Raw genomic sequence first — 25,740 nt, forward strand, 5'->3', positions numbered from 1 at the left:
AAAGATGCACCTAAATATCTCACAACATCAGACTGTAAAAAAGAAAGCATCTAACTGTTGGTGGCAATATATTTCTGTACTGTATTGTCAGTAACATGCTGTGACAGTTAACCCTTAAACTGTATGTTTACAATATAGACAAGTCTTTCCTGTACTACAACAGCTTTAGGGGGTGGGTGGATCCCATGCCATTTTTAAAAAACTCTAAATGTAACAGGACTTGAATAAACTTACTAAAGTAATTTAAGGAGGTAATGAGGATCGTTTCAAGCTAATTCCATATTTTCTTCTGTCTTTCATAGGTTTCCTCAGGAACTGAATGTGGGCAAGATCAGCGCTGAGGTCATGTGGAATATGTTTGCACAAGATATGAAATATGCCATGGAGGGTGAGTTTTGTGTGTGTTCTGTTAAATTTGTATTCAAGGTTAAAAACAGGTTACAGGCCTGTTTGTGTCAGGAGTTTGTTTTCCAGAGACATTTTTTTCATCGCTGTATAAATTACAGTATACATGGAGAAGGACAGCCAAATTGGAAATGAGTCTGATTTGATCTTTCTGTTTGATGTTCAGAGCATGAGAAGAATCGCCTGTGTAAAAGTGCAGATTATATGAACTTGCACTTCAAGGTAAAGTGGCTCTATAATGAGTACTGCAAGGAGCTGCCCACTTTCCAGAAGCACGTCCCTGAATATCCAGCGTGAGTATCTCCTTGACTATCCACTTGCCACAGTGGCACAAAGACTCACTTCGCCTCTTCTAATTTCTGTTTTGTTCTGAAGCTGGTTCGAACCATTTGTCATCATGTGGTTGGACGAAAATGAGGAAGTGTCCAGAGATTTTCTCCATGGAGCCCTGGAGAGGGACAAAAAAGATGGGGTAATTACTATTTGCATCTTTCCCACTGTCAGTGCTGCCTGTTGCAAAAACACGGGAAAAGCCACACACAAACACTCATTGATGAAGTTGAAACTGAGGAAGAAAGGCGATTTAAGTGACTTTGAACGCGGCGTGGTTGACGTTGAGTATTTCAGAAACTGATGCCCTCCTGGCCTTTTCATGCACAATTATCTCCAGGGTTTACAGGTAATGGTCCAAAAATCAGACACTATCCATTAGAGTGGCAGTTCTCTGCAACAGTAACTCAAATAATCTCTCGTTACAACCAAGTTATGTAGACGAAACATCTGTGAATGCACAACACAGTGAACCTTGAAGCAATTGAGCTACAGCAGCAAAAGACCACACCAGATGGCACTTTATTAGGTGTCCTGTGTATTAAAGTGGCTGTGGAGTGTAGTTAAAAAAAAATGTTCTTCAACTATTCCTTGACAGCAAGCGAAACATAAACATTACAGCTAATCACAACCCTGCAGGCGCTGTGTAATATACTTCATATTGATATATAACACATATTAAGACCAGTCCTTGCTGCCCTTTACTAGCTTCCTGTCAACTTTCTATAACTAAGCATTTTGGGAAAAAAATGCGAGTTTAAAGGGGAAAAAAACAGTTTTGAGACTAACAATTGACTAAATATCATCAGATCTTGCTGAGACACTAATAAAATGTAATATGACTGCATAAGTTTAACCTCCTACATGCAGCTGCACCCCTTCAAAAAATGTATTTATCCATTTCTCATGCAAATTCAGGCCATTCGAATCATCTCTCCTGACTCAGCACACTGCAGGCCAGGAGGAGCAGGTTGAATGCTTCAAAGTAATCAATAACGACTTAATACCAAAGGAAACTTAAAAAAAAAAAACAACCTCCACTGCAGAGAGAACAGTTGCTACAGTACACGTTGTACATACTCACACACCCATGCAGCGACTCACACTGATTCACTCACACCTACATATCCACATGGCAAAGAGGTTGATACAAAGCTGCTGAAGCTTCTCCCGTCTCATATGTCAGGACTCCTTTGGGTCCAATTACTGTCGCCTGAGGCAGCTTCTGCTTTCCTGTGTCAGCAAAACAGCACTCTCCAGGCCCAGTCATATACCAGAACAGTTTTAGTCTAATGGCTGCACTGCTAATGAAGGCTCTGCACCTCATCATAACATCCTGATCACCTCCAACACTCGCATCCAAAAGGGTTTCAGAGGAGTCACTTTTAAAAGAAAAAACCTTCAATTGCAGCTACTTTCATTGTCTATGACATGTTACAGCAATGTAAACTTTTCCCACAAGGTTTAGCCTAATTGAAATTCAACCTCTTTCACTTTCAGTCATGCTGCAGCATCAGCACCATGAGGCGGCTTCTCATCCTTTTTCCTGTTTTTGTTTTTTGTCTCGTTTTTTAGTTCCAAGTCACATCTGAGCATGCTTTGTTCTCCTGCTCAGTGGTGGACGTGTTCTCTCAGCTTAATCAAAGCTTTGAAATCATCCGTAAACTGGAGTGTCCCGATCCACAGATTGTTGGGAACTACATGAAGAGATTCGCCAAGGTGACTTTTATCCTCCTCATCTTTACATGTATAGTAACTAAGGCTGGGCAAAACTTCAATAACAACATATTTATTGCAGTATCATTTCCTTTAATGTCAGTATAAAAATATCTATTTTATTCTGATATAATATTCATGTACTCTTTGTGACACAGCCCATAATTGCTATTCAATGTCTCAGATGTGTGAAATGTTTCACTATTTAACTTAACTTTCCAGAAATTAGTTTTAAACCTTGTTATTTCCTCATCTTTCACACGGGAGCAAAGTTGAATTTTATCTGGACATTTTATCGCGATAATTATCAAATATCAACTGATTTGAAACTTGTTTTATGGTAATCATGTTATTGATCTTATCACGCAGCCCTACATTTAAAATGTTTAGCTCAGCTGACACTCTTAAAAGTACTTTAAAGTATCATTTGCTACTGCATTTGTGTGTGCTGCTAATGCTCTTTTTATTTTTCATTCCTAGACTATCGGCAATGTCCTGTTGTCTTACGCTGACATCATAGCAAAAGACTTTCCAAATCATGTCAAGAAGGAGAAAGTGGTAGGTTTTTGAGATGTTTTAATGTGGCAGACAAGAGACAATAGACTGGAAAGTTTTGAACTTGACTGATAGTGATTCTAAATGTTACATTTCATCTGCTACTTGAGTACGATGTACTCAGTTTGGCATATGTGGTCAGAGTAATTAATTTCAGCACAGTGAAGCACTCCTCTCCAGAGTAATAGCCAGGCCTAGTGTCACTAAAACAGTGAATTAGCACTGTCTATCTCGCTGCATGTGGTGTAGAGTCCGAGAAAAGTGGGCTACTCTCCCGCAGAGACCAGGAATCCACTGAGGAGCAGTTAACTACTGTGCAGGAGCTCCTTGTCCTGCTTCACATCACCAAGTGTTTTTGCAAGCAAAGTAATAAAAAAGAGTTCGGAGGACAAAGCTTGATTAATTACAATAAAAAGCTATTTGTGGGTGTATGCAATGATTTTTTTTTTCTCTCCCTCTGCTCAGCCATGTATCATCATCAATAACATCCAGCAGCTCAGAGTTCAGCTGGAGAAGATGTTTGAGGCCATGGGAGGCAAAGACGTAAGTTTCCATATACACCGTTACTGTTTTTTTCAGATTTTTCTCTTATGGCATGACGCATGTATTAATCCCATCCATCCTCCTCCAGCTCAATCTGGAGGCGAGTGACTTCTTGAAGGAGCTGCAGAACAAACTCAACAGTGTCATGGATGACCTGAGTCGCATCTTTGCAGTCAGGTATGTGCTTTAGTTTTATTCTTAGCCCAAAACTACAAGTCGCTGCAACCAAGTGGCCACTGGTAGAGACGTCGCCCATATGAAGCCAAACTCCAGTTTTAAAGCCTTCATTTTGGTGATTTGACCTGTGCCGTGTTCAGGCTTTTTCAACAGGAAATTACCAGACATCACCTGCAACTAGGCTCCTCTTAGACAATACCAGCTGTCAATCACACTGGTACACTCATATGCAGCCATGCAACATCCTTTACAAATCATGTTCTATTGAAGAAGACCTGAAACTAGTGATTAAGATCATTAACTATTCAGGAAAATGTTTTTTTTATGTTATAAATCAAGGGAGATGTAGGGTCAGTCAACCTCTGTTGCGTTTACAGCTTTTATTTCCAGGTTTGCCTCCTCCTTTATATAATCTATGGCTGCTACTAGCTTCTCCAGCAGTTGTTGCTCATGTAGTGTGTGTGGCGTTGCAGTTTCCAGCCACAGATTGAGGACAACGTGAGGCAGATGGGAGATATCTTAGCCCAGGTCAAAGGTCAGACTGTACCAGCCAATGGCAGTGTGGTTCAGGAGGCGGACAACGTCTTACAACCCATCATGGACTTCCTGGACAGCAAGTAAGAACCCCAGCCCTACCTACTCAACTTGTGCCTTAAAATGAAATGTGCCTTTAAAGCTGTTGTCAAATATTTGGACAGATTCTTTGTCTTTGATTGGATTGTTATTCATGTCATTAAGGATAATTTAATATTGACTATTTTAGTTTGTGTTTACATCTTTAGCTGAGCGATTGTGTATGTCTGTGTTTTAGTCTGTCGCTGTTTGCAAAGATCTGTGAGAAGACCGTCCTGAAGAGAGTGCTGAAGGAGTTGTGGAAACTAGTGATGAACACAATGGAAAAAACGATTGTTCTTCCAACACTTACCGACCAGACGGTATGTAGCGATGATGTTTAATTTAAAATAGTCATTACCAATTCTTCTTTTCTTTTTTCCCTTCTGAATTTCAGTGATGGTCATATCTGTGTGACTGTACATTAATCCATCTATCCTGCCATTATTCCATTCTCTCTACTACCCTGATTTTTCTTAGGTTATTGTAAGTATGTGTGTGTTTCTGTGTGTGCAGACTCCATGAGCATAAAGGAACACAATATTTTTTTAACAGAAGCCATAAAACAAAAATTTGTTCTGTTTTGTTTTGTAACTCTTTGTCCTCCTCTAAAGTTGCATTAAACCACTGCACAGTGCACCACAGACACAAGTCGACATGCTTTTAATACAACAGTCAGTTTACAGTTTGTAGTTTTACTATAGATTTCTCATTTATTGTGTTTGTAGCTCACTAAAACTCCTGAACTCACCTTTCACCTGTAAATCACTGTGCTGATCTCTTTAAGACCCCACTTTACATCCTAAACTCACTCACCTGTGTGTCCGTCTCTCTTTGACAGGGCACTCAGATGATCTTCAATGCTGCTAAGGAACTGGGGCAGCTTTCTAAGCTCAAGGTGATTCAAAAGAAAACAAGTGTCCAAAGGTACCGACTTTGTTTCAGCAGTAACTGCGGCAGAGACTGACTCGTTTGTTTCACATTTCCTGTAGGAGCACATGGGGCGAGAGGAGGCCAAAGCTCTGACTCCTAAACAGTGTGCAGTCATAGAGCTGGCGCTGGACACTATTAAGGTATTGTATGCTCTGTTACAATAGCAAATCTTTTAAGTTTTTGTTTTTTTATTTCTATTTGGTCTGGACTTAAAATAAAGCTAAAAGAACAAGAAAGTCTAAGCTTACCCTGAATTAAAAAAAAAAAGGGACAGAAACAAACACCACCATCTCCCCTCCATATGTGGTTTGAATCATCTTTGGAAACATCGGATCTTGTGTGTTTTTTGGCTGTCCAGACAGCTTGATACAATCTGAATATGATTAAAAATCTGATTTGAACAGAGGCAGATTAATCATCATCATCATCACCACCAACAACCAAAATCACCAAATCTACCTACTGCAGCTTTAAGGCTCTTTTAATACACTATATTTTACAAAGCATCTGCAGCATCTTTGGCTTAGATTCATTTGATTCCAGTGGATGCACTGGCACAGTATGAAATAATGATTATATGATCACAGTAAACACGAGCAGGCTGTTGTGTCGCTGACATGTCTGTGTATGTTTTCTGTGTATTAGTGTAGATCCAGAGTTGACAGTTTAAAAACCATCACATCAAGCACAAACGGGTTTAGTAAAACATTGTGTGTCTTTTCTCTGAATTCTAATTGACTCACAGCAATACTTCCATGCTGGTGGTGTGGGCCTGAAGAAAACCTTCTTGGAAAAGAGTCCAGACCTGCAGTCTCTGCGCTACGCCTTGTCTCTGTACACGCAGGCCACCGACAAACTGATCAGGAAGTTTGTCCTCTCACAGAACGCACAGGGTATGAATTTAAATGCCTGTAACAACACACACACACACAGACACAGTTACACACCAGGCCTCACACAGTCACAGAGCTGCACTGTGTATCGTTTACTGTTATCACAGCCTAGGGGAGTAAATTAATAAACAATTTTGTGTTGTAGAGCAGCAGAATCTTTATAGTTTGTGTGCTCCGTGTTTTGATTTCAATATTCTTATTGTCGTTAGTATTACAAATGTGCACCAAAAGCAGAAACTGTAAACAAACGATGCATTATTATAAATACACCCACCTTTAACCACAATCTTATTACATTCTCACATACACACAAACACACTCATGGGAAGTAAATGCACACATACTTGGATACATATATTAAGTAATTAGAGTTTACTCTTGATATATTCATATACATCTAATTTGTCATCCATACTAATTAAGCTGATACTGTAATGTTCAATAGTTTTCAATGGAGTCACCGTGATGCACTTTCCGTGATGTAATGCTACTTTCTGTGTCTGCAGTGCATGGAGGGAAAGGCGTCAGGTACTCGGCGAACGAAGACACGCCGCCAGAGAAAGGTACGTGTCAGCGCAGCGGCGCCGTGATATGTTGTTGTACTGTCACTGTAAAGTGAGTATGAGCAGACGCGTGATCACCGTCACCTTTTTATCTTCCCATCTAAGCTCCTTTCAGTCCACTGTCCTTCTGCACGGCATTGTTTGTGGTAACTAAAAACCACAGATCAATTGGAGGCAGACTGGCAAGTGTCAGTGGGTGAAAGAGAGCTTTCCTTCAGAAACTTGTGTTGCAGTTTGTTTTCTGTCAGTGTCTGGAAAGAATTAACCACTGTTATTACATTAAAGTTAGTTTAGCACCGACGCTGCATTAGTCTCTCCTCGAGAGTGAGAGAGAGAGAATGAAAGAGTGCGAGAAAGCGTGTTTCTGCATGTTTAAATTTGGTTCGAGATTTGCTGATCCCAGTTTTTTTGGAGTCGCTCGTCTGATTTGCTGACTGCAAAAACACCACTTATAGTCGCAGATAAATGGGGTCATACCAAACACACACACACTTCACACGTAGGGGACCAGTAAAGCACTTACTGAGTGTGTCTCTGTCTTTGCAGCGTCTGGAGTGGATGCAGTTGGCGAAGTGGTCATGTGTGTGGATATCTTACCCCAGCCTAACGGAGAACACAAAATCAGTGTCAAAGGTAAAAAATAAAAATCTGACTTTTTCTCAGGCTAAGAAAAGTCACATCGGCTAAATCTGATTCTCTACAGATCAGATGTTCATAGTTCTAATTAATAAATACAAATGTCTTGTATGAAAGATGACAGCATCTGTCCTCTGCTCGTCCTTCGGTGCTCATCTTTATTTGCCTGTGTTCTACAGTGGTGGCTGCAAATGACCTGAAGTGGAAGGCTCAGGGCTTCAGGCCTTTTGTGGAGGTCTACATCATCGGCCCTCACCTCAGCGACAAGAAGAGGAAATTTGCCACCAAGTCAAAGAACAACACCTGGTCTCCCAAGTTCAACGAGATCTTCCAGTAGTGAGTTCCCGCTTCATTTCATACACTTAGTTTCAACCACGTGTTGGTCCATGATCCTCATCTGACGACCGCTCCCGTCTTGTTTCAGCTCGCTGGGCACAGAGGTGGGTCCAGAGAGCTACGAGCTGCAGGTGTGCGTGAAGGACTACTGCTTCGCCAGAGAGGATCGTACTGTGGGGGTGGCCCTGCTGCAGGTGAAGGACATTGCCAGCAAGGGCAGCGTCACCTGCTGGCTGCCGCTGGGCAGGCGCACGCACATGGACGAGACCGGTCTGACAGTGCTGCGCATCCTCTCCCAGCGCAACAACGACGACGTGGCAAAGGAGTTTGTGAAGCTCAAGTCAGACCAGCGCTCAGCTGAGGAGGGCCGCAGCTGAGCGAGGACACACCAACCCCAGAAACTGACTCACGTAGTATTATGCACACATATAAGTACCACATAGATGATAAGCAACCATGTGCAATACATAAGCACACACACACGTGAAAATACTCTTATTGTACAAATATCTGCATACATTATGCAACATTGACATCGGTGCAAACTATGTGTTTGTAAAAAGATGACGTTTCATTTTGAATAATTCAGCAGCTCAACTCAAATTTGGTCAGCTGAAGGTTTTAGCCTTGCATTTAGCAAGCCCTTGTCACTCTCTCCTTTAACACACCGCACCTTTTATATGGTATATGGATAAAACTACAACGCCACAACTGCATCCATGTGAATAGTTTGACAAAGACCACTTTGCACTTTTGCTTCTCTGTATCTTCAGGAGAGCGGCTCTCGCCCAAGCTACGCTCTGTCCTCCTGCTTGCCTGTTTGTGTTGTTCTTCCAGTCTATCGTTCTCCTCTCCTCTCCTCTCCTTTCCTCCCACAGTGTTGCATACGGTGGAAATCAGATCCAAGATCAGCTTTCTTCACGCCCAAAAACCCCCCAAACAAAAAAGAAAAGATAAACTGATCTTAGATCAGTGTCCAGAGGACACACCTCTGCCTCTCTGTCCTGTGACTGTGTACGTGAATGCTGCATGTTAACTCCAGGAATATTGTGATTCACTCTGCTGTAGCCATGGCAACCACTCACCATCCACAGAAAAGATGGGTGCTTTGTGATGTCTGACTGGTGGTGCACATATCCCTGTTTTTTATAAATCAGATTTGAAAAACCTTCATGTTCCTGGAGAAACAAAGCTCAGCCTCACGTCATGTGAACGCTGTGGCTACAATGTGCAGTTTTATTGTGTTGTTGGTTTTTTTAAACTTCTCTTGCTTCACGTCATGACAAAAACGGAGCAATACCCCAGTGTCGAACACATCCACACCCCTTGAGTGCACATTAACTCCAAAAAAGGGCTACAGGATCAGTGGACTGAACAGAGTTTCCGTCTCCCCCACCTGCTCTGCCACAGACACAGCGAGTCTGTCATTAGTGACGCCGTGGAGGGAAAAACTCCACACGAAGCCTAAAAGGACACACTAAGTGGGTCGCTCTCCTCCTGACCGCCTGCACACGCATCTAAACCCATCTCTTCAAGGCAATAGCTGTGCGTTCAACTGAACCACACGTTTGTTTTTTTGTTTGTTTTTGAAGGACGAACCCTCTGTGAACACTGCTGTGTGTGAGGGTGTGTGTCTGTGTGTGTGTGTGTGTGTGTGTGTGTGCTGTCAAACCTGCAAAATGGGCTCTAAAGTTTATGAGCAATATATTGTACCTACATACCCCAAATGTATGCGCCAGTGAAACTACAGGAGCACCAACTGCAATATCCAGATCCAAGGAATGGGAAACTTAAGATATTTTATTTATGGACTCATAAAAATCCCCATTCCTCTTTGGAGCGTGTTCACTTTTTCTCACATATTTTTGGACAAGAGAGAAGGAACATGTCGATTATTACTATTTGCCTTTAGTCGGACCAAATTTGCACGAACATTTGTTTGTTTTGTTTCAAAGACAGAAGCCATCACAGTCACCGCCAAGCATCTATGGTGTTCAAGTATTAGTCTCGTCCATGTGCTTTGATGAACCACTTTATCTTTATCACTGCAAAAAGGTTCGCAAACGCTCACAGTCGTAGTCTGACTCGTCTCGGTGTGGAAACTGGGAAACGTAGCGGCGTTCAGACGCCGTGTGGAGCCACGTCAGACGTCACTGCTGGCCTGTCACATGTTGTCTTTACTGTACACTGTTGAATGCTACCAAATACAAATCCTCAGAATGTTACTGATCCTCAGCAGAGCCTTCTTTCTACCATCAGAAGGATGTTTAACCCAAAACGCCAACTCATGCCTTTTGATTTAAGCCTCCAAATTTCATTTTTAACCAATCGGTCATGTGTTCATGCTTGATTTACTGTGTGTGTGTGTGTGTGTTACCTTTTGGGCTGGGGGTGAACTTGCCTTTCACAGGCCGCCTCTCTCCTCCATCCACACACTGCAGTTCCATTGTTGTCATGTGTCGTCTAGAAGTGATCCCATGCAGCATTTAAGATGAAACTTGTAGCTTAAAACTGCAAGAGAAATAAAGGTTAACACAACTAATTGTCCAGTTCAGGGCTTATTGGTTGCCTGCTTTGTTTATTTACACACATTAACACACACGTACACACACACACACACACAAAGACTTCTGCTTAAGCACAAAAGTGCACATGTAAGATGACACACATGCATGCATGCACGCCAACACAACTCTGTGGAGACCAATGATGCCCACTCTGTGAATAATCGACTTACAATTGCATGATGGGAAACTTGTGCCAGCACGTGTCTCTTTGATGTTTTTTTTTTTACTTCTTTTTTTTGTCTTTAATTTCTGGAGCTACTTGTACGTAACGATGAGTCATCAATGTTTGTGTTTCTTTTTTGTGTGTGTGTGTGTTTTTCAACAAAAAAAAAAGAGAAAAAAGTTTGTGAATACGTTTCCTGTAACCAATACGAATGTAGTGTGACCACAGAACTCGCATGAGACAATTAATTTTCTACCGAGGATGTTTCTAATTTGTTTCTTATCATTACTGATTGTTCTTTAATGAGGATGAAGTGGAACTGGAATGCAGCCTGATTGTGATCTGCTTCCTATTAAAAGGACATTTATGTCACAATCTAAATGTCTTCTTTATGTCTTCTGTTGAATCAAGCAAGCACATTACTGCGACATGATTTGTGTTAGGAAATATGAATTTAATGTGTTTCAGTTTTTTTTTTTAATGCTCCCAATTAAAGTGTCTGGGTCTTTTTAGGCAAAGGAAACTATTACATCCATTTAAAGCCTATTAAAAATGCCTCTGACTCAGACTGGTGTTTAAACAGATGCAGAGACAGCTGGCTGTTTTAACCCTCAGCTGGAACAACTGGCCTCCACTGCAGACAAGTCATGACCTCTGACCTCCCTGTGGGAGGGGGGAGGGGCCTACGCTAGGTCTAAATCTACACAAGTCGAACCACATGTTGCGTTTGTTCGGACTAGAGTGGAGAGAAAACGCAGCAGGTCAGAGTGAAGTTTACAATAAAGATCTGTTTAATAATCCTTATTATCCTTAGCGTATATGTGCTTTAAAATAAAGATTGTTTGGTTTTCGTAGCCTTAGAATAAATGTTTTCAGTCAAGGGCCTTGTTTTACACGCTGCCATGTTTCTACAGCAGCAGGAAAACACAAACCAGAGAACGTGTCTCACGTCATTTGGAAGCAGAAGCCCACAACAACGAGAAAGAACCTCCTTTCAAAAATGTGACGGTGACCACATTTATTAAACCACATATATTTAATCTGCACTCACCACTAGATATCGCTCCTCAACACACATTTAACTTATGTTGCTGTTCAGTTTTGCATCAAAACTCCAAAGAGGTTTAGTTTGGCATCTGTAAAAACATGGCTGTGCGAAATGGCAGCTCCTGTAGAGATGTGGACACAACAGCGGACGCTCATTCTGTGGTGATGAAAAACAATAATTCATACAATCAGGTAAATACAGTTGCTTTACCATTTCTGTAAATGTTTACACTGACCTTTACACGTGGTCCATTAAGTCTGTAAATAACAGAACACACCTGCCACAGTCTCCTACACTTACATTTCAGGGACAAATATTTGGCTTTCGGTTAAAAAATGATCTAAAATGTTGATAAAGTTGTTGTTGATTTACACTGTTAAATTTTATTAATGAAATGTGAACAAAAAGAAGGCCCAAACATCCCAATTTTCTACTCTTTTTTTTTCCTTAACAATCTAAATTATAATCTGATGAAAGCGCAGAGGCGCTATAGATCAGTGTAGTTTAATTTCCCATCGAGTCACCAATTGGGGGAGAAAAGAGCCGTGTTTTCAGTTCCAAATGTTAAATTCACTGTGTTGTATGGTGCAGAATAACAGCCTGTTCTCAGATTAACAGACAAACTCGTGTGAACTGCAGATTTCTTATTAATGCCTGGATTTGCTGCTTCGAGGCAGACGTCTCTGCTGCCCCCGTGTGATCAAGAATACCCCTCCGCAGAAATAAAAGACACGAGTCGTGGTTTCTGATCTTACAGTAAAAAAATGAAACAAAAAACAAGACTTTATTAAAGAAGCATAAAAAATAAAACTCTTGATACATTTCTCATAACCGTCAAGTCAGCTCAAATTATATGATTATACAATTTCACCGGGTCACGGTTAAAAGGTCCATAAACTTTCAAATAAAATATATTTCAATTTTAAAATTTCTTCAATAGTTTTTTCATTTTGTTATAAATTGCCTATATGTAGTACACAGGAAATAAGGAAAATAAAAAAATGGAAAATAAAAAATACATTTTAAGTAATAAAAAGGGTCACATTATTGTCTGGGATATTTAGGTAAGCAAATAAATTGTAAAAAATAAAATGTGTAAAAAGTTTTTTTTTTTTTCTTCTTAAATCTTAAAAATCATTAGCTAACGTTAGCCAGATGGCTCGAAGACATGCAGATGGTTAACTTACAAATAATGATACATGTTCTTTAGAAACTACACTTATCTTCAATTAAGTCATTTTGCTTTTGGAACAAAACAAGATCCCAATGATTGTATTCCAGGTATTTACACACAGGTCAGGACTGAAACTTACTGTTTGTCAACGTTTTACATTTTGGTTCTGCATACAAAGAGAATTAAAGCAAAAAAAAAAAAAAAAAAAATAGGAGAGCGGAGGGTTTTTCAGGGAGTCTTTCACCCCTGCCTGGCTGAGCTCTCTTTGCATCCCCCCCTTTAATCACAAAAAAGGTCAGAGGCCACTGGCAAGCATGCCTCAGGAAACCCTGTTTTCAAACCTTAAGGAAGGAAATGGGGAAAATGGGGGGGGGGGGGGTGTTTGGGGGGTAAAAAATGTTTTTTTAAGTATAAATCAGCAGTCAATCTGAAAAAATGTACCTTGTTTTTTTTGAAAAAAAACAAACAAACAATGAAACTACTGTACATTAAACCCTAACATTCTCTCATTGGCCAGAAATCCCAGTGCAGCACCAGGATTTTAAATCTGGCAGAAAAATACAACACATTTTACTTCTTGAACACGTCGACTTGGACAGTTTGAAGATGGGCTTTATCTCCGGGCTTTAAACACAGCAGTCGCGACTAATCTGTTCAGTGAGACACACTCGCAGCCCTGCATGTGTTCCGAGTGTGTGTGTGAGGTGACACGACGCTCGACATCTCTGCCTGACGAGGTGAATGGGCGCTCAGTTTTGACCAAAAAAACCCACAAATAAACCAGGACAGAGTAGTCCGATCTACGGCGCGCAGGCGGGAGGTTGTGTCTGAGAATTAAAATAGCTCTCCCGCATGTTTGACAACACTTTTCAGTAGGAAGTCGCACCAAAGCACCATGGGAAAGTCCTCGGAGAAGACTACCTGTTCTGTTCTGTTCTGTTCAGCTCCTGGATACATTTCTCCTACACGTGTGGTGGACACATAATCAGTGCACTGCTGCGCTCAACCAGGACAGCTGCTTTTATTAAGATCCCTGCCGTCCCCGTCAGCCAACAGTCGAGACAGCAAATAAGTTGAACGTTAAACTGAGTGAAGCACCAAAGCACAGCAGCAACTGCCCATTTTCAACAGCTATTTTACTCATCAAGAGTTACTTGTGTGTGTCGTCGTCCCCCTTGATATCCAAACTGAACAAACTCGCCCTAACCGGCGACTACGTCAAGTGAGGGCGACACGCTGCGACTGCCACGCCCTAACAGGTCTTTGAGGAAAAATAACAAGAAAGCCAAACATTCGGCAGCTGCTGGGATTTGAACACAGAGTGTCTGGAAGCCCTGGATGACCTACAAATAGCTACTAGCTGCCATAAAGGATAAGTTGATTCTTTCCTACGGTGAGCCCGACCAAAATATGGGATTATGTGCAGTCAGAGGAAGCCCTTGAAAATCAGCGGCGTGTTTTAATGACGTTATCATGGCTTGTCTCATTGTATGAGCGGATTCCATGTTGTGTTCAAAAGGGCCACAAAAAAGCAAAGTGTGTACCGTCACAGCAACGCCGCCCAAATCGCCCCGAACAATATTAACACTCTTGGAGGCAGTTACTGCAAACTTCTTTAAAAAACACAGAGACATAAAACAGGACGCCTCTTCAGGAGCCACTCGGTAATGCTATGAAACACAGGACAAATCGCAAAACTACTAACCATATAGTGCACTACATTTGGCCAAAGAGTACAGCGCTATATGGGAATGACAGTGAGTCATCTGAGAGAGTGCCATACAGCTTTGCTGTCAGAGTGGGGTGGAAGACCAAAACTGAACAAGAACAGTAAGAGCCGATTCCTTTTTGGCAATTTTTTGTGTTTTTTCTCTTTTTTCTTGGGGGGGGGGGGAGACTGTGTAACAGTGCATGGGGAAAAAATGCTTTAAATTGAGCCTTTTGTTATTGTTTCATACGAATGGAGTGAACGTTTCTCCTTAATCTGGACAAAACATTCACGCGTGACATCAGGGTCATTTAAAAAAAAAAAAAACACCGTCTTAGTCTCCTAAAGATCAAAATACAGCTACACGCCACACGCTTGACAATCCAGAGTCAAAAAAAAAACGTGAAAGGAGTCAAAGTGTAACTGGTTGGAGGTGACAGGAAATGTCTTAGTGTGGATGGATCAGAGCATCATCTTCCTGTAAGACTGAGACTAAGAGGAGGAGACACGGAGACAGGAAGCAGACCTTTCTCACAGTCAGGACACACACACACACACACACACACACACACACACACATGGGGATGATGATGCCTACTTGAAGAACAGCGACAGTGGGCACTAGTCTCACGTGCGTGAGCTCAGGAGATGTGATGCGATTGTCAGGCAGCCCAGACACACAGACCTCATACACATTCCTTTCAGCATCACTAATGGTTTAGTGTCTGACTTATTAAAAAGGACAATTCATACGAATCAATGCAGCAGCCACATTTTCAAATGTGGGGCAGACTCATTTAAATTCATCCAACACATTATTGGGTTTTATCAAGAATAACTCAGCATCTATTAATAGCATTCATTTGGCATTACTGATGGCTAATTTTTTCTTCTGTGGCTAACGAGAAACAAGAACTCATCCTCAAGATTGTCCCTCGTGTGTGTTGTTCTGCTGGGTGCCCGACTAAATGCTGACCTTTTTTAAAAGTTCCAAGCTTACAGAAAAACAGCAAACCCCCGTTGCTTCATGCCACCAACAACAGCATTAATGAGAGCAGGAGAAAGGGGGGGAAAAGAGGAGGGGGGGTTGGGGTTTGTTGGAACCGTTAGCGTCCTCTGTCAGGAACATTAAAATAAGTAGTAGAAAAGTGCAGGCCTCAGTGACGGCTTCATCAAAAAATATCTGTTAAGTACAAAAGCGTCCAAAGGAAAGGCTGTGAGAGAGAAAGCAGGCAGATATCTGAAGAAGCCAGAATGAAGAAATGTGGAGACAGACCGGCACCCAGCGGTGCATGCCACTCCGGGTCAAAATGAAGGCCTGAAGAGAGATAAGACACTAGTTTCCTTCCGTGAGTTCACCACCGAGAGACTGTCTGAGCCCCAACTGTCTGCAGACACGTCTCAGTTTACTCTGAAAATCAGTCAGTCGTTGTTATTATTATTATTATTATTATTATTATTATCATCATCATTATTATTATTATTATTAATCTTGACAGTTATTATTACAAATCAACATCTGTAGTATCATCATCTCTGTAAATGTATTTATTATGGTCCATCGTGGGTGTGAAAGTTATTAAATGTGAATCTTCCATCGCCTCCATCACAGCTGGTGCCCATCTCCACTTCTCAACCCCCCCATACTCATGACAATATGACAACCCTCAACCCCACCCTCTGACTGGGACATTAGGAGAAGATGCGGATGCACTGTGTGGTGGGGGTGTGGCAGACGGGGCACTCTGGCTCAGCTGACTGGCAGATCTGTCCGGCACACTCCATGCAGAACAGGTTGTGGCCACAAGGCACAAGGGCTGCTGTTACCTCGCTCTCAAAACACACAAAGCAGTCCCTGTTGACCCCAGGGCCAATGCTGACCAGACCTGCCACTGCCGAGCTGGAGCCGCCTTTCAGACGGCTCAGGATCCCAGAGCTGAGACCCACGCCACTGCTGCCACCCTCTGAGTCAGTGGGGGAGCCGCCGGGCAGGGAGGACGCCGAGCAGGAGGAGTAACCGGTTGACGAGCCACCAGAACTGGAGCTGGACGCTCCCGAGAAGGAGCCGCCTCCTGCGTTGCCAGACTGTAGCCAAGAGAGAGTGCTGAGGGGGTCACTTTGTGCACGACGGGCTAGTGGGTGATCCAGGGGGCCTACACATGTGTCCTGAGGCAGAGTTGGAGACAACCGTGGAGTGATGGCGCCGCCACTGAGGCCGCTGCTGTTACGACGTAGAGGCTGTTGCTGGGAAGACCCGGACGTTTTATTGCCGTTTCCACCGTTAACAAAAGGTGCCCAGATGTTGGAAGCAGTGAACTCAAAGCCCAGTTCATCTGAGGAGGGCAGTCCTGGGGTGGAGTCGCCCCCGAAAGTGAATCCTCCCCCAGCGCTGCTGGAGCCTGTGCTAAAGGGGCTGGTGGGACTGCCTCCCTCGGTGGCTTTTCGGTTGGTGGTGGTGGTGGTGAAGTTGTCTGAGCTCATCCCGCCATTGTGCGCGTGATAGGCGACTGAGGAGGACATCTTCCGGCTGGAGGAGTGGTGCATGGACATGGGTAGAGAAGGAGGTGGGGAATGTGGTGGAGGAGGGGGGGCAGAATGGTGGTTGGCAGCCCTTGACCACAGAGAAGCCCCAAGTGCTCCACTCAGAGAGCCCAGGCCTTCCAGACTGACATCAGTGCCGTTGGTGTGAAAGTCATTGTCTCCCTGCAGGTCTACAAAGGTTCCAGTTCTCAGGGTGATGTGAGTCTCGATCTCCTCTCTCGCTCGGTCCACATTTTCAGGCATCCCGGTCACCTCGAACACTGGGTCTTTCTCTCGACTGGGTGTCACAATGTAGGTGTGAGTCTGCTGCTGGATGCGCTTGATAGTTGCCCCCTTTGGTCCTACAACTAAACCCACAACTCTGTAGGGCACCCTCACCTGGAGGAATGGCAGAACATCTTTAATCAACTTTACTTTCAATAAAAGGTGCAAGAAAAACTCATGTCTGATATTTCTGGTTTCTGTACCTGTATTGTGGTCTGTCCTGGTAGGTGTGGTGGTCCAGGGAGAGATCCTCCTCCACCTCCTCCTCCACTTCCTCCTCCTCCTCCTCCTCCTCCTCCTCCTCCACTACCACCACCACCACCACCACCACCAGCAGCAGCAGTTCCTCCAGCTTTGCAGCGCGAAGCCCGGATCATAGAGAAATGCTCAGCTGCAGAGACAATTTCACGTTTGGCCATCTCCACATCCTCCTTGCGTCCCGTCACGATAAAAACGGGCTCCTCGCCCCTCACTGGAGTTTTTATGTAGGTGTTTGTTTTGGCACGCAAGGCCTTGATCTTGCAACCTGGAAGATGCAGAAAGAAAAACCATAACTTTGTGTTTAACACAACTCCATGTTTGATTGTGTACAAACAATAAATATACAATAACATTCTTTCATTTAAACACTCAATTATTCCTTTTATGAAAACATTATTATTAGCTATTGCACTCTAATACAAGAGCCCTGCAACAAATCCGTTTTAGCAAGTTTACCAGTGTCAGAGTTTGTTGAAACAGTGAGGTTTGATCGAAGCATGCAGCGGTTTAGATGCTGTGGTTTTGTGATGTCGTTTCTCTTTACTCTCACGGACATAAATTAGTTAGAGAATGTATTAAAACACCTCTCACCATAAAGCAACAGAGTTCAAGAACACAATAAACTACAGCCTTTAAAAGAAGTTGAATCAACACCTCTATGCGGTGATATATACAGAGGTACCGTTGTATTAGACTTTAATCAGAGTATACTTATAAATAACTGTGATTGTGTCTCAAAAAAAACAACAAAAACAGAGCAGTCACAGAAATGACTCCACTGGATTTCTGGAAGTAAACAGCTCTATTATGTAACATCAGGCAATGAATTCTCTAAAACAACCACCAGCAAATAAGCAGTTCAGTTTTAATATGAAGACTGATCATTTCGACATGTACGAATTAACACTTGTGGAGGCAAATTTTTGACGTGAGATTTTCTGGGGGGGTTGCCAAATAAACATGCTGAATTTTTCCCCAGCATTTTTACTAAAGATCTGAGTTTCCTTAAAAACATGCATACATTTAATATTGTAATTCATTAGATGTTGTGAGATCTGCTCCAGTCGGGATTTATAATGTGATTTGTTACATGATGTGTGGTATACTTTTCCCTCCAAATATCAATATAACAAGGTTTCAATACATAGCAATATCATGTTTATAAATTGTGCAAAACAATGAGGTAAACACATAGTGACTATGAATGCTGTTCCTCAGATTAGTGTTTGTTGTTTTGCGTTTAGGTTTTAAACCACAATTAACTGGTTTCCTCGACATTCAAGAGAGCAAAAACTCAATCTTTAATTAACTATGTGAATAATAATTATCATATCAATACACCGACTGAAGCTTTTTCACTGAAAAAAACCCTAACCCTGTTTTTGGCCATATTGTCTAGCCCTTCATTATCAGCGTATCATATTAATACATTAAACTGTGTGTATACATCATATACATAAATATTGTATACTAATTAGTCATACAAAGTGCATATACTATATTAGTATGTCTAGATTAGCTATATATACTGTGTATTTCTTCCTCATTTAGTCTTGCATTTTGTCTATATTTTAGTTGTCTGTAATCAGTCTGTACTTGGGCTACTGTAACACCTGAAGGGACATCTAAAAAAAGGATGTTAACCCAATTCGAGAAGAGTCTGTCTGCCCAAACACAGTGAGAGGCTGCTGCTGCACCGCCTGTGTGTCAGCAGCTCTAACAGCAGCAGCTCCTGCGCCTCCTGTGTGTATGTGTGTGTGCGTGTGTGCGCTGTTTCTTTAAATATGGACGCTTCGTTCAACCAATAGGACACGCGGAGTGTGATGTCATTCTGGGAAGCAGAAAGCATGGCTTTTTCAAACAAAGAGAACAATGCCATAACGCTACCGCGGCAGTCACTGGGTAAAGCAACCCAACAACACGATCCTGGTTATAGAGCGACTCTTGTGTTTGAGAAAGCGGGGTTGAAAATGAAGATGTGGGAGAAGCTGCAGCTCGGATGCGAACAACAGCAGCAGCGGCGACAGACAGAGCTGGGTGCAGGGCGTAACACCGCCCAGTCCCGTGCTTGTGTTTCAGCCTAAATCTGCTCAGCAAAGACAACAATAATCCGACATTATACATGACCGTTAGGGAGTAAAGAGTGTGCGATCGCGCTTAAAAAAAATAAAAATCAGCCACTTCTGATGCGCAATGTGCAAAAACAAGCGTGTTTCAGTGTGTTCCCTTTGTTTGGTGCACGCTGCTAGACATGTCCAGACTCCCGACAATCTGCTGCTTTGTCTGACCCTCTCCCACCCCTCCCCCTCCCTCTTTACCTCCCTCCTACTCCCAAACCCCACACTCACTCTGTCAAAGCATTGTCTGGATGTGTTTTAACAACAGTATGTAAATACAGTAGTTTAATTCATTTAATTGAGAAGTCAAATCAAACAAACACAACAGGTCAGTGCAGACTGTCCTCAACACCGAGCTGAGGCTGGAACAAAGTTCACACACCTTCCTCCCCCTCTTCACCGAGGAGCCACCCAAACAAAGAAGCACCAGGCTGCATGCTGCCTCAACAAACCGCTGCTACACATAAACAACATTTAACACACAATAACAGCAACACAAACATACACGCATGCTGATGTTCTTACCTTGTCTTCCCACTATTTCTGCCACATGCTCGGAGCTGGGCACAGGCACACATTCAGTCATGTTGACACTTCTTTTCCTGCTGCACAGGACGGAGCTTTGGTCCCCGTGGAGCATGGAGTGCGAGGCGGCCATGTGGTACCCGCCCGAGCCGTAGTACTCCGGGGATGGAGAGCAGGACGACGGCGAGTCCCGTGAGCCACCGGGATGTTCCAGCATCTGCAGGTCCACGTAGCCTCCTCCACCCACGCCGTTGCAGCCCTCAGAGCCGGGACCCTGGGTCCCGTCCAGAGAGTCGCTCAGCCCGCTGCCGCCGCCCCCACAGTCCACTTTCTCCAGCGCCATGAGTGACAGCTGGTCCAGGGCGAAGCGGAGCGCCTCTTGATGGTCCTCTTCCCGGGACTCCTGGTCCGTTTCTCGGGGAAGACCGACCCCATTGTGCTGGCTACTGATCACCGCGTCGTGGTCCATGATCTCGGGGTGGAATAAAGGGCTAGGCATAGTCTCTCCGTGGATCTCACATCAGATCACGGGTGCCTGTCTTGTGGGAGTGAGCTCACCCTCTTCTTCTGAAATAAAATTGAATTAAAGAAAAAAAGTGTTTTATCTTTAAACTCTTATACAAAAAACAAAGGCGAGCAACGTGGAGGCATAGACCATGAACCGCAGCAGGCAGACTGAGATACTGTTGATTTGAGCGCCTTGCTTTGTCTGTTGTTGCTTCTTGTCTGACAACTGAAACCATCCAGGCTGCTGCTGCTGCTGCTATTGTCAGGATAAACGACGCCCGCTTCAACACAAGTTTAATAGCTATTCCATACACGCCGACATTTACAAACACACAAGTCACCAACCCATGCCACTTCTCCAAGTGCTGCCTGAATTAACATGATGTGGATAAAGCTGAATTATGGGCTGTTGTTAGCTTCAACAGCCAAAGCTAACGAGCTAACTCCACACAGTCGGCACTCACTCAGACACGTTGTCGACCCCTTTGTTTGGGAGCAGCGCCGCGGCTAACTGCTAGCTCTTCTCTGTCAGCCCAACTTGGACTATTTCTCAAAGGCAGCCGCGTCAATTTTTTAAATTAAACAAGCGCTAGAACCGCGTGAACTTACTTTGTCTTGCCTCGGTTGGATGAGTTCCTGTCCTACGCTGTGTCCACAGCTCCGGAGGGGAAGATGAGAAGCAGCCAGGAGAGAAGGAGAGGGAGGTGGAGACCAGCAGCCCTGCTCGAAGCTAGTGGGGATAGCTAACTAGCAAGCTAAATAGGGGGCGTAGGAGAAAAAACGTTCAACAACGCGAAGAGGTGCCACTGTTGTTTTCCGTCTGTGCGGGGAGTCCGTGTTCAGTTCTGGGGGAGTCTCTGCCCCCTCGTTGTAACACCGTCAGGGAGAACGCAGCTGAAAAAACAGGGTTAGCAGTTTATATTAGAGTAAAAAAACAACAGTGATTCTGGCTCTGTGTTGTTGCTGCTGCCGCCGCTGCTGCTGCTGCTGCCGCTGCTGCTGCCTGACCCCGGTCGGTCCGCCGCCTTTGTCTCGCCAGGCGCACGCCGCTCCGTCTCCCGCACACGGCACTGACGTCACCCGCGACACAACAATGGGTTCAAAGGCCACATGCAGCAGGAGAGAGAGCATCCACGCAGAGCCACTGTCACTGTCATCGCGTCTACCAGTCTAAAGGACATTTTTATTCTTATTGTCTTGTTGGATCATTAGTGCTCCTGATAAAATGTGCTCAGGGCTGGGTGTGTTCATCATGGCTACCAATGAGGTGTTTTAAGTGGTCCAGGCACAATATCACTCACTCAAAGATGCTTGTGTGTGGATGTGTTCATGATTTCTCTCGAAAATAGTAAGAACAAATCTCAGTGCTCATAAACAGTTTAAAGAAACGGCACCATGTTTCGTATTGAGTAAAATATACCAGTTAATTATTATTATTATTATTATTATTATTAATAATAATAATAATACTAATAATAATACTAATAATAATAATAACATGTGCATTTCTCCAGATAATGCAGTTAGGAATGCTGAGTCACCTGTGTGTGTGTGTGTGTATATTTCTTTACATTCAGTCATGCTGTAACCTTTGACCTGAGTGTGTTCTAATTTGCCTAACTTTACTCTGTCCTGAAACATTGCTGAAAAAGTGAAAATACTTTTTTCACTATACCAAAATGCTCTGAAAAGGAAAAATCTCAGGAGCATATCCATCAAATAACTTATATTTACACAAAACCACTTTATATATATATATATAATATATTTTTATTTCATATATCTACTATGAAAAAATGGCTGAAATCACATAGTTGAAAAAGTTGGAAGTTCTCACCTCTGCTTCAGTTTCTATGACACTCAGTCAGCAAGTTAAATTAAAATGGCAGGTTGAGGATGAAAAGGCTGGCATCAGAACGCTTGAGGTGGCTACAAAATGAGCGGTAAATTGTGGACTTGTGGCACAAGATGTGGCAGCTGAAAGAGAAGAAAGCCGGGAGAAAGCTACAGATAATGAGCTCTCATGCTGCTGACTTTGATGTGTTCCATCTACCCTGCCTGCCTTTGATCTGCAAACATTTCCTATGGTATAAAGAAATGCCAAAAATATCAATGTAAAGACCAGCAAAAAGGGAAATAGTTGGACTAATAATATCAATTAGTTATTATTTTATTCACCTTTGAAAACAAAGTTATGGCTAAGGGACCTGTATATTTATGTATATGAAAAAGCAATAATAACTCAATGATTTTAGAGCTGAGCGATTAATTACATTTATAAATGCAATATAATACTAATGTGATCAATTGGAAGATATGTTGGTATCATTTTAAGTTTTAATATGTGATGGTAGCCTTTAAAGAAGAAAGGGCAACATCTTGAACACATGAATAAAAGAATGACATACAACACCCATTACAAAACAGCTGTATTTATTTCAGTGTTGCAGTGATACAAAGACAATGGATTTTGTGATGAGGTGCGGTAACATCGGGTAATGAGGTACACCAGCAGTGTATTTGTTTCTGTATTTTCTTATGATACACACCTTTTCTTTCACTGTAAATACTCAAACATAGTTAGCAAAACAATATTGACAATTCTCTATCTTGACATTCAGTTGTATATGGCTTCATTCATATACAAAAAAGTGAAACCACTAGACAACTTGCTATTTTTTGTGTGTCGGAACACTGTTTGATATAAGGGAAGAATGGTGGCCATTGCAATCCAGGCATATCACTACAACATGTTGGCCCATAAAAAAGGCATTTAATAATCACACAGGTAAAGAAAAAGAAAGAAATGGGTCATCTTTTGTGAGGTGCAATGGCTGACTCACTTGATTGAACTGGCATGGTGGAAATTACCAAGTACAACCCAGAGCTTTAAAGTCACAAACATGTAGTCAACTCAAGCCAAATTAAAGCTTTGGCAAGTGAAACTGTGATAATACTGCACACTTTCAAGAACAAAAGCCTGCTATGACATCTGAATACATTGGAGAGTTTACAAAACACCTGCAGGCATTTGTTGAAAAAGGTTCAGGAATTGGAAAGTACACAAAAATAATTATTAAATGCAACCACTTGATATACCCGGCAATCTCTAAGGAGCAATTATTGATCTGTGAGCAACAATGAGCCCAAGGTAACTACAACCCTTCTCTGCTCAAAGGCTACAGTTCTGAGGGTTTTACACATTGCTGATGTTTGAATGTCTTTTTTTATAGGAAACATTGCTGTGATTGGTTCTTTTCATAAGTAACCTAGATCCACTGACTGACTCACTGACCAAAACCTGAAAAAATAGCTGTGAGTAGCATCGTAATCACTACTGTCTGACATGAGACACACTGCCAAAGGGCAGCAGCACTGGCCCTCGCATCAGAAAGGCCAATGCTGTGACATTTTGTAATGTGGTCCTTAAAGAAACATAAGATAATTAAAGTTCCCCACCCCTGACTAAAACTTAAAAACTCAGAACTCGGGTTGTGAAATAACAGCACCATAAACTGTACAACCTTTGCTCAAACAAACTAAACGTGATTATTTACAGCCACAAGAGGGCAATGTGTAAACATACTGCAACCTACAAACAGACACCTAAAGTGCCGACATGTCCTTCTAAAAGAAAATACATGCCAGGTTCTTAACATCAACTGATATCTCTCTCTCTCACTCACACTCTCTCTCACACACACACACACGCACACACACACACACACACACACACACACTCTCTCTCTCTCACACAAACACACACACTCTCACACACACACAGTGTTTTACCTTGAATTTAGCTTGCACTGCACTGCACTGAGCACCAAACACATCGGTCATACATTAGGGTAAAACATTAAAAAACAAGTAAAACTTAAAGCACCCGCTCAGGGTAACATGGTCGAATGTAGAAAAAGTCAACAAAAAGGTCTTTGTTTAGGTTACCAAATTTGAAAAATGTCTGTGTTAAGGGTTTACTTCACTGAGAAGTTTACAGAAAATCCCCCAGGAGCAAAACATTTGAAACTGAAAAAGGTTTACCAGCAGATGCCACGTCAGGTCTGTTGGAGAGATGAGACAGAGACATGTTACATGCTTTTGAGAGTGTGATCTTCATTATTCAGAAAATAATCATAATCACTTTGATTACACTTGTTTGGCATCAACACTCAGATTATCTTAATTTCACACTGTGTATTTGTTAATGTGCTGTAACTGGTTGTGGCCTTTAGTAGGTGTTGCGATGCCTTGAGAAGGGAGTAAGAAAGGAGAGAAAAGAGCGAGGTTCATTTGGTTGTTGGTGTACTTGGCTGTGTTTGGACTGAACTAAAGTTATGAGCAAGAATCTAGAAGGTTCCAACTAGTTAATCATTGCATGCTTATATTATGGAGTGGAATTGTAATTAAACTGTGAATGGATGGTGCAACAAAAGAAAATGGCATCTGTATTTGTATCTGTATTTATCGTTAGTGTACCTTGGCTATAAAATCTCATTGTCCTCAGGGGTGACCTTCTCTTCTACTTTGCTGGTTGCTGCACCTGCAGTGTTGTCCTCTATATGAGCCAACATGTCAGCCATGAGGGCTTCCTCCAGCCGACGCCTCACGTTCTGCACCAGGTCCTCCTGCTTCCTGGAGGACACAGACAAAAGGAAAAAATGAGAAAGGAAGAAAGCAAAGGTTCACCACTGAGCGCACACAAAACGTTAATACATGAACTGTAATTTATCAATACTGTTAACATCAGAGATGGAATTTCACTTAGCATTTCTGTGGCTTTCATTTCATCAAACCAAGAAGGTACACAGGTAACCAGTCAGAGTGCATGTAGTTGATTAAAAATAATCAAATAACTGAATATGTACAGCTGGAACTGTTTACCAACAAGCAAGACCATGCTCCAATTTTCAAACTGACAGAGAGTTTAAGCTTCTATACCAATCAAGCTCCCCTCTGTTCCTGTGTTTTTCTTTTCTTTTTATCAAATAAAATGAAGTAGATGCTGACTCTATCCATTTTTTCTGTTATTGTTAACTGGTGTTAACTGTGAGGGTCCATCAAATTAACCCCCAAGTTATTAGTAAATGAATTCCCTTCATTCACATTGCAGTTGATGCCAAGTCTTACACCTAAATACTAAACATGATGTACTGCATGGGAGTA

The 25,740-nt window shown here is 42.4% G+C and overlaps 2 protein-coding genes and 1 long non-coding RNA gene across 4 annotated transcripts in view; 1 reads left to right on the plus strand and 2 right to left on the minus strand.

Moving 5' to 3' along the window:
• The window catches only part of LOC131455742 (protein unc-13 homolog A-like), a 30,535-nt gene extending 21,901 nt beyond the window's left edge, over nucleotides 1–8,634 (plus strand). Inside the window, exons 27-42 of the mRNA XM_058623512.1 lie at nucleotides 303–388; nucleotides 572–698; nucleotides 781–877; nucleotides 2,311–2,454; nucleotides 2,932–3,009; nucleotides 3,472–3,549; nucleotides 3,638–3,726; nucleotides 4,200–4,343; nucleotides 4,538–4,661; nucleotides 5,180–5,236; nucleotides 5,331–5,411; nucleotides 6,017–6,164; nucleotides 6,671–6,727; nucleotides 7,274–7,360; nucleotides 7,543–7,699; nucleotides 7,788–8,634. Of these exons, the coding sequence (XP_058479495.1) occupies nucleotides 303–388; nucleotides 572–698; nucleotides 781–877; nucleotides 2,311–2,454; nucleotides 2,932–3,009; nucleotides 3,472–3,549; nucleotides 3,638–3,726; nucleotides 4,200–4,343; nucleotides 4,538–4,661; nucleotides 5,180–5,236; nucleotides 5,331–5,411; nucleotides 6,017–6,164; nucleotides 6,671–6,727; nucleotides 7,274–7,360; nucleotides 7,543–7,699; nucleotides 7,788–8,076 (1,843 nt within the window). The 3' untranslated portion in view covers nucleotides 8,077–8,634. The remainder of the gene's footprint in view (nucleotides 1–302; nucleotides 389–571; nucleotides 699–780; nucleotides 878–2,310; nucleotides 2,455–2,931; nucleotides 3,010–3,471; nucleotides 3,550–3,637; nucleotides 3,727–4,199; nucleotides 4,344–4,537; nucleotides 4,662–5,179; nucleotides 5,237–5,330; nucleotides 5,412–6,016; nucleotides 6,165–6,670; nucleotides 6,728–7,273; nucleotides 7,361–7,542; nucleotides 7,700–7,787) is intronic.
• A 3,585-nt stretch (nucleotides 8,635–12,219) lies between these two features.
• LOC131462093 (RNA-binding protein MEX3B-like) lies at nucleotides 12,220–22,566 on the minus strand. Of its 2 annotated transcripts, XM_058633030.1 has the most exons (5): nucleotides 22,412–22,566; nucleotides 21,184–21,468; nucleotides 20,068–20,634; nucleotides 17,368–17,690; nucleotides 12,220–17,278 (listed from the first exon to the last, which is right to left on the minus strand). In XM_058633030.1, exons 3-5 carry the CDS (start codon nucleotides 20,564–20,566, stop codon nucleotides 16,052–16,054), a joined length of 2,049 nt encoding a protein of 682 aa, XP_058489013.1. In that variant the 5' UTR covers nucleotides 20,567–20,634; nucleotides 21,184–21,468; nucleotides 22,412–22,566; the 3' UTR covers nucleotides 12,220–16,051. The 2 variants fall into 2 exon arrangements, with proteins under 2 accessions (XP_058489013.1, XP_058489004.1); XM_058633021.1 differs by lacking the exon at nucleotides 22,412–22,566 and having other exon boundaries at nucleotides 21,184–21,679.
• A 424-nt stretch (nucleotides 22,567–22,990) lies between these two features.
• On the minus strand, nucleotides 22,991–25,363 carry LOC131462649 (uncharacterized). Its single transcript, XR_009240897.1, has 2 exons — nucleotides 25,054–25,363; nucleotides 22,991–24,638 (listed from the first exon to the last, which is right to left on the minus strand). It is a non-coding gene; the product is annotated as an uncharacterized LOC131462649 (long non-coding RNA).
• Nucleotides 25,364–25,740: the final 377 nt, after the last annotated feature.

Source organism: Solea solea, chromosome 1, assembly GCF_958295425.1.
Source record: "Solea solea chromosome 1, fSolSol10.1, whole genome shotgun sequence".
NCBI lineage: Eukaryota > Metazoa > Chordata > Actinopteri > Pleuronectiformes > Soleidae > Solea > Solea solea.

Coding starts and splice junctions, on each gene's coding strand:
- LOC131462093 (XM_058633030.1), bottom strand. CDS start 20,566: ATGCCTAGCCCTTTATTCCACCCCGAGATCATGGACCACGACGCGGTG. Junction 17,691..20,067: donor AGAAATAGTGGGAAGACAAG/GTAAGAACATCA, acceptor TGCATCTTCCAG/GTTGCAAGATCAAGGCCTTG. Junction 17,279..17,367: donor CAGGACAGACCACAATACAG/GTACAGAAACCA, acceptor CCATTCCTCCAG/GTGAGGGTGCCCTACAGAGT.